The 14,287-nt window shown below is 46.5% G+C and overlaps 2 protein-coding genes across 8 annotated transcripts in view; both read left to right on the top strand.

The window, feature by feature from the left end:
- SYNCRIP (synaptotagmin binding cytoplasmic RNA interacting protein) overlaps positions 1-14,287 on the top strand; it is a 48,279-nt gene that overhangs the window by 12,638 nt on the left and 21,354 nt on the right. For 2 of the 7 annotated variants that reach the window (XM_061460343.1, XM_061460344.1), the window contains exons 1-6: positions 9,607-9,870; positions 10,296-10,455; positions 11,334-11,452; positions 11,639-11,746; positions 13,494-13,607; positions 13,693-13,869. In XM_061460343.1, the coding sequence (XP_061316327.1) occupies positions 9,862-9,870; positions 10,296-10,455; positions 11,334-11,452; positions 11,639-11,746; positions 13,494-13,607; positions 13,693-13,869 (687 nt within the window). In that variant the 5' untranslated portion in view covers positions 9,607-9,861. Of the gene's footprint in view, positions 1-8,540; positions 8,765-9,604; positions 9,871-10,295; positions 10,456-11,333; positions 11,453-11,638; positions 11,747-13,493; positions 13,608-13,692; positions 13,870-14,287 lie in introns of those variants that run through there. The other 5 variants (XM_061460348.1, XM_061460341.1, XM_061460346.1 and 2 more) reach the window with 5 other exon arrangements.
- Positions 7,368-8,407, top strand: LOC133273388 (serine/arginine repetitive matrix protein 1-like). Its single transcript, XM_061461780.1, has one exon. The coding sequence runs from the start codon at positions 7,613-7,615 to the stop codon at positions 8,405-8,407; it is 795 nt and encodes a 264-aa protein (XP_061317764.1). The 5' UTR covers positions 7,368-7,612.

Below are 14,287 nucleotides of genomic sequence, written 5' to 3' on the forward strand. Positions count from 1 at the left end.
TTCACAGATTTATCAACTGTATTTAACTGCATCAGTCATAAAGTTGTCTTTTTTTTAATTGACCCTGATAGATTTTAAGTTTTCAAAGTGGAAGTTCCCTGTAATCATTCTTCCTTGCTGCTACTTTTAAGATCTAAACTTTAAAAAAAGAAAAAAAACCAACCCTGTATATTTTTACAAGATCAAAGAGACACTTCCAAGTTTATTTTCTGAAGGCAGATTGAAAGCATAATGTTCTTCATACGTCTCCTGCAGATCACAGAATAGCAATTTGAGGTTTTTTTTTTCCTAGTGCCCAGTTGCTAGGTAAAATTAAAACTTTGCTTCCCTAAAGAACTAAATTATTGCTTCTAGCAGCATAATGCAGCTGTATTAGTTGTACTGTATTAACGTATGAATTTGTTCAGGTTTCAGAACAGGTCATGCTGCCTCTACTGCCCTGTGCAAAACAACAAAGAGATACCTGACTACAGCTACACAAACTTAAACACAAGTGCTGAAACTCTGTATTAGCTAAAGATCTAATGCTGGTATACCTCAAAGCCCATGTAAAAGTATGGAGTAAATCTTCTGAAAGAAGGCTATTAAAAAGCAGCAAGTAGAGCCTGAGTTACTGATAGCAATAGTTCCTTCTCCTTTGGAGTTTGTGCTGTAAATAAGAGCTCCCTTAGAGTGATAACATTCCAGGCATCTTAAATACAAAATCCAGTCATATACAAAAGGTTGTATTGTCTGCTCATGGGATTTGCAGAAATGCTGCATTTATGTAGTCACTTCCTCCTTGCACCTGGCAAGGACTGTAAAGGGAGGGGAGGTGGGAGGGTGGAGATTGTTCCATTCTTACAAAGACCTTGAAGACAGAAGGTTATTTGGGCTCACCCATGCTTGAAAGGATTTTAGATTGTTAGTTACATGTTAAGCAGCCTGGAACACTTATCCTGGAAGCTATGTATTGCAACTGCTGCATCAGGCACTTTCCCTCCTGAGTAATCGGCAATGTCATTACGAGTCAACTAAATAGTCCTGGGACATGAGCCCAGTCACTGGAAAAAGGTCATCTGTGCCACTGAGGGTTAATGCAGTCTGACAACTGAAGCCTGGCCCACTAGCACACTCCCACATGTAATATCTGGGCATGGGTTAGAGGTTAACGTGGATGAGTTTAGCTGTGGGAATGCTAGCTGCAGAGTTCATGTTTGCCTTATGACTGGAGAAGAGCCTATGACCTGTCCCATCAACCATACGGCTGTGGCCAGTGTCTGGTGTGCTGTGCTCTCCTGGGAAAGACATCCATACCTCTGGGGCAGTATTCTGTGACTTAGTGAAACATGTCTGCCTTTGGAGATGGGCTTAGTGCACAAAGTAGCTCATGTGGGGTTAAATGGATTCCAGGGGTCCCCCTTCTTTTGTTCCACCCTTCAGTTGGTTTTATAAGTGTGCCATGTACTGGAATCCCAGTGGCTGCTAGTCAGTACAGCCATGTAAAGGCAGGGCTGGATGAGTGTCCAGTGCGGAGGAAGTTCTGTATTGACACTTCATTTGTGGCTCTACTCAGTGAGTTGCAGCTTCAGCACTTGGCTGTCTTGCACTGCGCAAGTGGACAGGACAGCACTACTGAGATATTTTGGAAGATAGATACTGATGAACACTCCCTGCAGTTCTCCTGCATAAGTTTTCCTCATAAGGCAGAACGTGCTAGGATATGGAGGAATCTCTTTCTCCAGCCCTTGTGTGCTAATTTGATGAAAACTTGCGGGAGCAACAACTCTCTGGTCACCTCTTTGCTTGAATATCTTGTCTCCTTTTTCCATGGAGCTTTGCCAGGCACTGACCTAATGGTAACACTCCTCTATATAAGATTTTAAAGCATCAGATGCTATGGGGAACCCACTTTTTGGGGTGGAAAAGGCAGCAGTGGTTTTCTCCTAACTCTCACTTTTGTATCCACAGCAATAGTAAGGCAGTATTTTTGTTTTTTCTTCAGATTGAGAAGCCTCTTCCTGCAGGTCCCTCTCCCATGATAAGCTTGTGAGCTATTTGTATAGGAATCCTGTGGTTTATAAGTCTATAGGGGGGAGAGGAATATGTGATTAGAGGAAATCTGGAGGAAGAGGAACATTTTCATGTATACTTCTGCAGGCAGCGGGAAGCATTTTGGATGAGAGGAACAGTGATAGCATGTTCTGCTTGCTGCAGAGGCATGTATTTGTACCATCGGACTGAAGAGTTAAGTCCAGCATTCAGTCTCCAACAGTGAGTATTGGGTAACAAAAATGCAAAGATGGGGCAAGCATAAGTATTTTCTGCTAGTGCTCTCCGGTATGCTCCCCCATCCTCCACTAACTTTTGCTGCAGACATTAAATTGGGGTGCTATCTCTGTGTTTAATAACTTTAGATTGAAGTTTCTTCAGTTTGTTACTTTGGGGGGTTATGGAAGTACCGACAGCTTCATGTGACACTGAATTCCCCAGCTCAGTTGCATGCGTGCAAAAGTAGCTTCTTCTGATTTGCTGAGTTTGATTTGGTGCCTCCTTGATCTTTCATTGGAAGGAAGAGCGAGGTTATTCTTTGTTTTTCCCCATGCCACTTCTGGCTTTCTAGGTCAGTATTCTGTTCCCTCATTTGTCTCTCATCTTTGCTGAAGGCATAGGTTCTGAGTAACTCCTAACAATACTGCTTTTTTTTGCCAGTAAGTGTAGGGCATTTATAGTTCCTTGTTACAAGGCTGGGCAACTGCGTGATAATAGTCAGTTTGGAATGGCTTTGAGTTGGCATTTCCACATATATATAGAAATGACTGCTTTGTGTGTGTGCAAGAATAGTGTGTTCTTCTCCACTATATCTATAGTGTTCTGCAAAATACGTTGAAATTTACAATGATTGCTCTGAACTCATGGCTGATGAACAACTGGGTTGAAATCTTCTAACTTAAATTAGAAAAGAGCTGGAGCTGTTAATGGAATGTGAACTCAGACTACCTTCTGCTGCTTCTGTTACGCCTTTCTCTACAAGTTCTGGAGTGTTTGATGGGGGGTATGTGTGTACCTGTGTGTGGAGGGTGGAAAGGGGAGAGTGATGCTGACTGCAAAGAGAAAAAAGCATTGACTGGTACTGGAAAGGACTTAAAACCATAGATACTTTGCAGAATAAGCAGTTTAATTCTTTCACTGGCACTGTTGCTATAGCACAGCTGTAAAGCAAAAGCCTGAAAGCCAACTGTATACTGGGCTGCATCAAAGGAAGCATGACTAGCACACTGAGAGAGGTGATTTGCCCCCTCTGCTCTGATGAGACCTCAACTACAGCATTCAGCTTGGGCCCCCAACACAAGAGGGATGTGGACCTGTTGGAGGAAGTCCAGAGGAGGCCATGAAGATGCCCCAAGGGCTGAAGCACCTCTCCTATGGAGACAGGGTGAGAGAGTTTGGGTTGTTCAACCTGGAGAAAAGAAGGCTCTGGGAGACCTTAGAGCAGCTTCCAGTACCTAAAGGGGGCCTACAAGAAAGCTGGAGAGGGACTTTCTACAAGGGCATGTGACAGAACAAGGGGTGTGTTGGGTTCAGCAGTAGCAGTCATTTTTCTCCTTCGAAGCTGACAACACCGATGTTTTTAGTTCCTGCTCAGTAATATTTACTCTGACCAAGGACTTTCTGAGTCTCATGCTCTGCCAGGGAGGAGGGCAAGCTGGGAGGAAGCAGAGACAGAACACCTGACGCAAACTAACCAAAGGGGTATTCCGTACCTCAGCACATCATGCCCAGTATATAAACTGGGGGCAGTAACCTGGAAGGGGTAGATCACTGCTCAGTTGGGCTGGGTATTCGTCAGCAGGTGGTGAATGGTTGTATTCTCTCCCCTTGTTATTTCCCTTATCATTAATATTATTGGTGGTAGCAATAGTGATTTGTGTTATACCTTAGTTACTGGGCTGTTCTTATCTCAGCCTGTGGGAGTTATATTCTTTTGATTCTCCTCCCCATCCCTCTGTGAGCAGGGGTCTGGGGGGGAATTGGGGAAGTGAGACAGAGACTGCATGGTTCTGATTTACAGCTGGGCTTAAACCATGACAGCTTGCCATTACTAACCTGAAGTGGGCTGGTACAGCCTGGGATGGTGGCATGTTTGCTCTGGTTGATAGCTGCCTTTAGCAGCCCAGCAGGGTCTTGCCACCACATTGCACAAGGAGCATTATTGGTGGCGGCAGCAGTGGTTTGTGTTATACCTTAGTTACTGGGCTGTTCTTATCTCAACCGGGGGGAGTTACGTTCTTTTGGTTCTCCTCCCCATCCCTCTGGGAGCCAGTGCAGGGGGAAGAAGGGGGAGTGAGCGAGCGGCTGTGTGGTTCTGAGTTACCGGCTGGGCTTAAACTATGACAAAGGGGCATGGGTTTAAACTGAACATGAGTAGATTTAGATTAGATATTAGGAAGAAACTCTTCGCTATGAGGCTGGTGAGACACTGGCAAAGGTTGCCCAGAGAAGGTGTGGTTGCCCCATCCCTGGCAGTGTTCAAGGTCAGGTTCCAGTGGAAGGTGTCCTGCCCATGGCAGGGGGTTGGAACTGCATGAGTTTTAAGGTCTCTTCCAACCCAGGCCATTCGGTGATTTGGTCCGTCTGTGTAAAATTCGATACCAAAAGAATCCCTGGAAGAGCCTCATTCCTCCTTATTGCCAGGCTTGTTCTCCACCTGTGACTATGTGGGCAAATATTTAGCAGAATGTAAGTTACTTCAACTTCAAAAGCCCCAAAATACATGGTGTCGAGTCTATATGAGCAGGCTCCTCATCTGTCCTGCAAAACTAGAAGAATTAAATAGTAGTTCTGGATTGGGATGGTAGGGTAAGTCTTTCCAAATTTCAAGAAAGAAGCATCAATTAGTCAGTGGATAGAGCTGTATTTGTAAAGATCAGGATAATTAACCATAGCACAGAATCCATCCCTTTGCTCAAGCAAGGCCATTTCGAGCTGTTTGCCCAGGACCATGCCCAGATGGTTTTTGAACATCTCCAAGGATGGAGACTCCACAACCTCTTGGGGCAACCTGTGCTCAGTCACCTTCAGAGTGAAGAGGTACTTTCTGATGTTCAGAGGGAACCTCCCTTGCTGCAGTTTGTGCCCACAGCCTCTGGTCCTGTAAACCATACTGGATATGCAAGTACTTTCTTTGCTGCCTTTGTTTTCCTGAAGTAGTTGGAAGTTAAATGTTCAAAGAGTTATCAGGGTCAAGGTTAGAGCCTTAGAAACAGTTTGAATAAACGGGGGAATAACCTTGATTTTAATTAAGGCTACTTTTGGCAATGTGAGAAGATGCACAAAGGGTGTAACTGGAAAGAATGTTGTAAGAAAGTATTACCATTACTGCAGTTCAGTCTTTCTTTGCTGAAATCATGTGGTAATTTTAGATTGTCAGTTACTTTTTAGAATGGAAGAGCTCTCAAATCTGCATATTAAAATGTAAGACTGAGCCATTCAGTCATATGTGAAAAGCTTTCTCCAGAAGAAAATTTCATATATCTGATTCATCTCCCTTTGGTCAATTTCTGACTTGTATTTTTGTCTTCATAGGCACAGGCCTTGTATTTTGTAACTCAACCCATCTTTTAAGACACAGAGCCGCTGACTGATAGAATGAACAAATTAAACAATCTTACTTAATCTCTTTCCCCAAGTAGTCTTATTTTACGAAGGATCTCACAGGGCAAATAGGCCAGTGGCTAGCTGTGCAGTACATGGAATAAACTGCAGATTGCAGTCCTTTCCTAAGTTAGATATTCTCATACAGATATATTAATAACTTGGCAGTTTTACAAAGGAGGCTAGGAGCTAGGAATGGTTTGGAAAACCCGTTCCTGAGAGGCTCCAGGAGTGGCTGAATCATTTCCGAATTGTGCTGTGGCAGACATGGCACAAGGGGTTTGTTCTGATACTGCAGCGATATTTGTAGGCAACCAGAGTGATCTGCCTCTCTAACACTGTAGCTGGTGGGTTTCATAGCTCAGGTACAGCAAACTTTGCAGCTGATCCACAATTCCCAATGCGTGAGCACTTGGGAAAGACATCATAGAAACTGAAGATAAAATTCCTGTTGCCCCTCCTAGATTTTAGACAGGCTGAGAAAGTTGGGGCTGTTCAGCCTGGAGAAGAGAAGTCTGTGTGGAGACCTCATAGCAACCTTCCGGTATCTGAAGGGGGCCTATAAGGATGCTGGGGAAGTACTCTTCATCAGGGACTGTAGTGACAGGACAAGGGGGAACGGGTTAAAACTTAAACAGGGGAAGTTCAGGTATAAATATATATATTTCAGTTCAGGTATAAATAAGTTTTTTACTGTGAGGGTGGTGAGGCACTGGGATGGGTTGCCCAAAGAAGTGGTGAATGCTCCATTCCTGGCGGTGTTCAAGGCCAGGTTGGACAGAGCCTTGGGTGACATGGTTTAGTGTGAGGTGTCTCTGCCCATGGCAGGGAGTTGGAATAACATTTTTGTCTTTTGTCCTACTGGTCCTAGAGTTAATAACTGAGTTATATTTAGGGGACCTGCATGTCAGACTCTGCTTCCTCCTTTCTACATCAAATTTCAAAGGATTAAATAACTGCTACTCTGACTCTGGGTCAGCGGTGATTTTAAATAAGGGTGCAAATGTAGTGCTGCATTTATCCTAGTCTTTTTATCGTTTTTACTTCAATTTTATGGAAGAAAAGGAAAGTGCATTAAAATGTTTCTGCCTAAAAATGGGCCTGAAAGCAGGAATTGCTTTCTCAGGGATATGCCACCTGTAGTTGGTCAGATCAGCTGGTCGTGAATTTAGTGAAACATTTGTCACTGTTTTCATTAGTTCCAGAGAACAAAGCCATTTATGAAATTCAGATACTACTCTGGCTCACACCTGTATTGTGAACACCTCACTGAAACACTGTTTGTAAATGTCTGAAAATAGCATGGTCTGGTGCAGTACTTTACACTTGAAAGTGCTCCTCAAATTTGTTTTTGAGGATTTTACTCTCATTGCCCAGCTGATAGCTGTATTTTTTGAGAAAGCTACTGAACGGAGAAAATTATCCACATTTTAATAGAGAATATGATTAAACCCCCAAGTTTGCACTAAAAAAAAAAAAGGTTATTTTACTTTTTCCCCAGAATTTTTCATTTTTCTTAAACATGAGGGAGAAGTTTGATTAAAAACATCAGATAAATCACATGGAGTATGTGATATTGCAGGTGCCTCGTATTTGTTGCTACTGCAAACTAACCTGTGCCATGGTTGAGCTTTTAATGAAGTCCTAGTGTCAAGCGCTTGAAGAGATTTTTCTTGTCTCACTGAATGCCAGTTGGTTGTTTCACATTCTCACCAGCATGTGAGTTATTTGCTGACTGCGAACTAACCCTGTAATTGTCTGTGCTTGCTCCACTGTGCAGGTTTTAAGTGTTTTTTAAACATTGGCGATCTGCCGAAGGCGTTTGGCAGGTCTGAAGGGTAGCAGTAGTTGGTTAGCTTGTCGCCGAGATGCCTTTGAGGAAGTGAGTAATGCCGTGTGCCTTCCTGCCTTCGTTTCGCTGTCTTTATCTGGAGTTACAGGTCTGACAGAGCTTAGTGGGTTGGTTGCCAAGTTTCTCATGTGGGGTGCGCAAGCGAGACACGTTAGGAACTGGAATTCCGAACCGTGCAAGGGACCCGAGTCTGGCGATGCTGCGTGGTCAGACCCGCCTTCTGGAGCCAGCACGGGGAGGCTCACTCATCAGCGGACCCTCACAGGGTGGCTGTGCGGCACCAGGCCCCGCTCCTCCGGCCGCGCTGTGGAGTTTCGGCCGGGCTGCGCGACACCAGCGCCCATGCTGCTGCCGCCAACTTCTCCCCGCCCTGCCGCCCGGGGACCACGCCGCCGCTTCACTGGATCCGCCGCATCGCGACTGAGAACTGCTGTTCCCCTTGGGGCTACGGAGGGGCGGCCGGTGCGGGCAGCCCACCTGAAGGAGCAGCGAGCTCAGGACGGGACGCGCCTCCCGTCTCCGACGCGGGACCTCCGAGCGCGGCTGCGGCGGCTGGCCGGCAGCCACACAAAGAGCCGCTCTCCCCTCCCTTTGTCTGCGTGGCTTTGTCTCCGTCCCCCCGTTGCGGGCCCGGGCTCCCGGGCCGCGGCGCTGCCCTGCGCGCCACCCGCGGGCCGTGGGAACGGCCGCTCAACCCAATCCCCGCCAAGTCGCTCCGCCGCCGGTGTCCGCGCACAGGTGCACGGGCGGTGCCGCGGAGCCCCGTCCTCGTCCCTCCCCGCCCGGGGCCCGTCCCGCCGCCGCCGCCACCCCTCCCTTCGGCAGCGCGCCCCCTGCGCGCGCCCCTGCCGCCTGACGCTCCACCCCGGGCGGGCCGAGGGCGGTGCGCGCCGCTCCGCAAGGAACGCGGAGAGCGCGTGAGGGACGGGAGGGAGGGGCGTGGCGGGCGCGCGCGGCCCGGCGGGCGGGGCGAGGCGATAACCCTTGCGGAGCTGCCTGGGAGACCCCGGGTTTGGGGCTGCGCCAGCGCGCGCGGCGCCTCCTCCTCTACTCCCCCCCCGTCACCCCCCCACCCCCCCCCTTCCCGAGCCGAGTGGAAGGGGCTGGGGCTGGTGCCAGCAGCGGCGTGAGCGCTCGAGCGGCCGCCATTTTACGCCAGCTCCAGCACACTGTCCGGACACACCGAGGGAGCGGAGAAGGGGGGCAGCTCCTCAGCACGCCGAGCCGCTAGCCGCGCCCCGAGCCCCTTCGCACGGCGTTTCGCCCCCGCAGCGACAGGTCAGGCCCGGGCGCCGGCAGGCAAGCAGGCGGGATCGGGCTCGCCTCGGCTCGGAGCGGCAGCAGCCGCCCGCGGAGCGGGGTGGGAGCGGGCCGGGGCAGGGCCGCGCTGGGCGACTGTGAAGGATTGAGGCGGTGGAGGGGAGCTGGCGGGCGGGGCGGGAGGCACACGCTGGGGCCCTGCAGCTGTTGTCGGGCCGGGGCCCGGCTGCCAGGCGTTGCGTGATGGGTGGAGGAGCTGGCTGCCTTCGTGGCCGCCGTTGTCGGGTGGGGGGCGGCCGGCCGGCCTGGGCCGGTGCCCGCGCACTAGGCCCGGCAGCTGGCCGGCGCTGGGGAGGCGGCGGCGGCTGGGGGTACCCGGGCCGTCCTCGCTTGGGGCGCGTGGCTCTCTCTTCATTGTCCTGCCGGCTCCGCTACTCCATTCATTGCCCGTGAGGGGCTGGGCTGGGCCGGGCCGGGCCGGAGGACCCGCGACCTCGATGACCGGCATGTGCGAAGGGAAGAGGGGTCGCTCGGGTCTCCCGTGTCCCCAGTCACGTCGTGAGGCGGTGGGCGGCGGGCAGCGGCGTTTCCCCACAGGGAGACGGGGCTGGCGGCGGGCCCCTGCATTGTTTCGGGGAGAAGTGTGGCTGGGGGGTGGGGGGGTGGCGGCGGAGCCCTGAGGCCACGCGAGCTCCCGGCCGAGTTGGTGAAATAGGGCCCGGGGTGTTGCAACCGCCCTCCGGGGGGAATAGGGTGAGAGGTGGGGAATGGCTGAGGCTTGGGGTGGGGGGGAGCTGCTCCTCCTGCAGGAGTGTGGCGGGGAGGGGGGGAAGTCGGTCACTGGAGGAAGTTGTAGGACATCTGAACGCGCAGAGCACGTGTTTCCATCGGGCTCATGGCGGCTGCCGCTGCTGCCGCCACCGTGGGTGGGTGCGGACTAGGAAGAGCGCTTTGTTCCTCTCGCTTGCCCGGCTGACACCGGAGTGGAGGCGGGAAGGGATCCCGGTCGCGCCTCGGCCCTGGAGAGGCGGTTCTCTCCGGCGGGCAGCGAGTTTGCAGCGGGAGGTGGAGGCAGTAGCGGGTGTCAGTGACGGTATCGCGGTAGCGGCGGCTGCATGTGGCAGGTTTGCTCTTCCTCCCTCCCCCGCCATTGGCTTCTTGCTCCTTTTCTAACTTATTCAGAGCCTCTTAGGGAGTGTGTTAGAGAGACAGAGGGAGGTGAGTCAGAGTGTCTGGCTAGGTTGTGTAAAACCTGCAGTGAAAGCTACCCCACCCCCGCTAGTCAGTGGTGTTAGGGCTTCCTTTGTGTTAGTGCTTCTTTTGAGGATTTTTGTATGTCCTCCAAAGCTAAAAAGTATTAGGGAAGTGGTCTACTCTTTTTTTTTGTTCGTTTTTGTTGGGTTTGTTTTTGTTTGGTGGATTGTGGGGTTTGGTTTTTTGTTCCCTCCTTCTGCCAAGAATAGGGCAGTCTTTTGCATGTATTGTCACTTGAATTATTCTATCTGAAGATATTTGTAGCTTAATTATGATGCTTATTGCATTTGAACAGATATCTGGAAACATGGCTACTGAACATGTTAATGGGAATGGTACGGAAGAGCCCATGGATACTTCTGCTGCAATTACCCATTCTGAGCATTTCCAGACATTGCTTGATGCTGGTTTACCACAGAAAGTTGCTGAAAAACTAGATGAAATTTACGTTGCAGGTAAGATGTAAAACTTGCAAACCCACATGTACAGTATTTTATTGGACTTTGCTGTCTTTAGGCTAAAATAGCAACTTTTTATGGTTTCCAAAAGTATGGGAACTCCAGTTTTACCAAAATCTGTGAATGTGTTCCACTCAGTGCTTTAATTTGTCATAGCATTTTTCAGAGAAGAGTCTTGGGCCAGGCCACTTGGACTGAGGGATTTGAAGAAGTATGCAGGTGACCATAGCAGTGGCTGTAAGGGGCAGCAGATGATTTTTAGGAGTAGGTGATATGGTCGTGGTGCATTTTTTACAGTAGTTGTAGGTAACTGCAAGTAACTGAAGCCTTTGTATTCATCTCTTCATGTATATGATAATTCGTGACATAGTATTTGGGCTCATGGATGCAAAGGTTATTGTATTGGTTCTCTCAGACGTGGTAATAGCTAGAATTTTGTAACCTTGACTTTTGCATTGTGGTAGTCGCTTTGAGTGCTGCAGTTTATTTGTCTCTATAAAAGCTTTGTCAGAATGTATCAGGGTACTATTACTAGGCAAGCTAAGTCAGGTTTTGATAGATTCTTCTGGATTCAGCTTCAGGATATTGAAAATAAACTTGGCCCGTGTAACATCTGGGTTTCATAGAAGTCAAATGAATACGTAAATGTAGTAACTGTTACTCTGAATCTTAATTTTTTTTTTGGACACTTTTTGACTAAAAAAAAAGGTTAAATACACTTAAATATTTACCATTAATAGGAATCTAGTGATTTCTTATAGTAACATATTAATCAGTGATTGAAGTAAGGGTCACTGAAACGTGATAGATGTGTTAAATCTGGTTAAACTAAGATTGATACCCAAATATAATCTTTTTTCCCCCCTTTTCTCTAGGGCTAGTTGCACATAGTGATCTAGATGAAAGAGCTATTGAAGCTTTAAAGGAATTTAATGAAGAAGGTGCATTGGCAGTGCTTCAGCAGTTTAAAGACAGTGATCTCTCACACGTTCAGGTAATGTAAAGCAATCTAGAATACAATTGTTGAGGGTTAAACTGCAAGTTGACTGGCAAGAAGTTTGTTTAAGTCACTTCAGTGATCAGTGTATGATATGTAAAACAAGCACTGTGTTAGTTCAAGGTAAAATTAATTTCTGGCTTGTCATGTTTTGAGAACTGAAGATTAATCTATCTTTTGCAGAACAAAAGTGCCTTTTTATGTGGAGTCATGAAGACATACAGGCAGAGGGAAAAACAGGGGACCAAGGTGGCAGATTCTAGCAAAGGACCAGATGAGGCAAAAATAAAGGTATGTGTCTAAAAGATAAAAGTTACACTGTTTGTCTGTGGTTTTTCAAGGCTGTTGTGATAGGTTCCTTTATTCTTTTACAACTGTGTTTTCCTTAAAAAGGCTATTTGGATTATTTTTAATTATTGAAAACTGTCACTTGCATTTTTATCTTGCACTTCTTCCCCTTCAAGAGGAAAGTTGATATGCTGTTAATTACTGGAACCAAATGTATAGAAAAGTGAAAAGGATTTGACAGTTTGCTTAATGTCTAGTTGAGACAGTTATACTTGTTCACAGTTAAAAGTTTTGGGAAATGTGCTAGCACAATTCTTTGAGTTCAGAATGCATAACTTCAGCAACTGCTGGTTACTTTTTTGCCTTTTTATTGACTTTTTGTTTGTTTTTTCTGCAGTTCAGGCTTAAAGCATCTCCACAGTATGGAGGAGATAGCACATAGGTCTGGAAAAAAACACTGTAATGGATATAGGATTTAGCCCACTTCTTATGACATAATCACTGTGCCCCAGACTGCCTTAATAATGGATATATTATTTCTTGGACTGAGTCTTCGACTAGTAAGAGACTCCTGTCTCAAGAGTTAGGCATACCGTGATTTATTAAAAATTCTGCGATTAGCAACTTTACCAAAGCTTTAGGGAAGGAACACCATCTAAGCATGCTTAGTTGATGTCGTAAAAAATGAGAGAATCTTTAATCTTTAACTTCTCATGTGTAAAGTGCAAATTGAGCGTGCTATATACTACAAATAACTAAGTAGCTTGCAAAACTAGAAAATCTTTTTTTCTCCTGACTTTGAGGACTTTGAGGCTGGGATACCATTAATTATAAAATAAAAAAAAAAAAAAACAAACAACCTGATGCAGTTTTTGCCACTACCACATAAAACTATGTGGACTTTGTTAACCAACTTAAAGTAGCATAGCTTTTACTGCTTGTGGCTATAGCAGGTAAATAACTGCAGTTTACCAGTGGTGAAATTACAAATTCTTGATTATAATTAGGCTTGTTTAATATATTGTTTCTGTGTTTGTAGATGTGATTTGGCTTTGGACAAAATTATTAAGAGAGACTAATTTCTGAGGAGTTTCTCGTTATATGTTTGTATGTATATATTGGAATTCCATCTAACATTTACATTGGTAGTGTTATCTGTGACTGTATGCAGTGATTCTAGTGAGGATCAGTTGTGCTGGGATGCTGTATTTGCCCATGTGAAGAATTTGGAGGGAAGGTGGAGGATAAGAGAAAGGAAGTAGTACTGCCACATCAGTGGTTGGATACCTGAAGCAGTCTGGAAAGTGTTACAGGGGTGTAAGCACTTAAACATGTGTTCTTCAACTTCACACTATGAGTAATCTCATTAAGTGAAGGGAACTCCTGTGCATAAAAGTTTGCAGGATTGAACATGCCAAAACAAGAAGTGGCTCAGACTCAGATCTTTTTAATTAAAGGAAAGCTTGCTATTCTATTTCTTGTCCTTTTTTCTTTTTTGTATGAAAATGAAGGAATTGTGGAAAACTTTACGGGGATCTCTTCATTTCCTAGCAGTGTTTCTTTACCTGATAGTTGTAGTAATTGTTGCAAGTTGCTTGTCAAAGTACTAGCAGTGGGCTTGTTTGCCTGTGGGAGTTTCAAAGTAGTCCAGTTTAAGAGGAATTACACGAATGTCTGTTTGTGAATGAAGTGCATCTAAACTAGCTCAATTTTGTATATGATTTTAAAATTTTAAGTTTCTTACTTGAAGGCACTCTTGGAGAGAACTGGCTATACTCTTGATGTGACTACTGGACAGAGGAAGTATGGTGGACCTCCTCCAGAGTCTGTATATTCAGGACAGCAACCTTCTGTTGGTACAGAGGTAAGAAGGAGGTGTTTATGTAGTCTTACTCATTGGAAGTATTTTTTTTTTTTTTTATAAACACCACTCTCTATGCCTGTTGTAGATATTTGTGGGCAAGATTCCAAGAGACTTGTTTGAAGATGAACTTGTTCCGTTATTTGAGAAAGCTGGCCCTATATGGGATCTCCGCTTAATGATGGATCCACTAACTGGTCTAAACAGAGGATATGCTTTTGTCACTTTTTGTACTAAAGAGGCAGCTCAGGAAGCTGTTAAATTGGTAAGTTCTCTTATGTGGATTTTTTTTTTTTTTTTCCTGTAAGAACACTCTGGCTTACAAGCAGATTGTCCTGATGCTTACATTCTTAAGGTGTCATTAGATCGCTTAGAAGTCCACTAGGTGTGTTGATTTCACCAGCTGTATTAGGCATGGGATGGGGGGTGGGGGAGATGTGGGGAAGCTGGTGGACTTCTCTTTGGTCCAGTTAGATGAGCCTTTATTATTAACAGAAGTTGCACTAGCAGTAGTGACTTCTGAGGTATCTGCATCTGGGTGAGTTTTGGAGAGAAGTGGTGTTTGGGTTGCCTTGCTTCAAGAGAAGTGTTGGTCAGGTTGGCTGTGATTTCTGATTTGCTTGTGCACCGGTAGGGGGCTCGCGCTGGGAAAAGGCTTCCAAAAGTAGGTGCATTTCATAAAG

Source organism: Pezoporus flaviventris, unplaced genomic scaffold, assembly GCF_033815535.1.
Source record: "Pezoporus flaviventris isolate CSIRO_AGI_PZ_B2104156 unplaced genomic scaffold, CSIRO_AGI_Pfla_v1 ptg000031l, whole genome shotgun sequence".
Classification (NCBI taxonomy): Eukaryota; Metazoa; Chordata; class Aves; order Psittaciformes; family Psittacidae; genus Pezoporus; species Pezoporus flaviventris.

What these genes read in the sequence shown, in the direction of transcription:
- LOC133273388 (XM_061461780.1), top strand. Translation starts at nt 7,613, where the DNA reads ATGTGGGGTGCGCAAGCGAGACACGTTAGGAACTGGAATTCCGAACCG.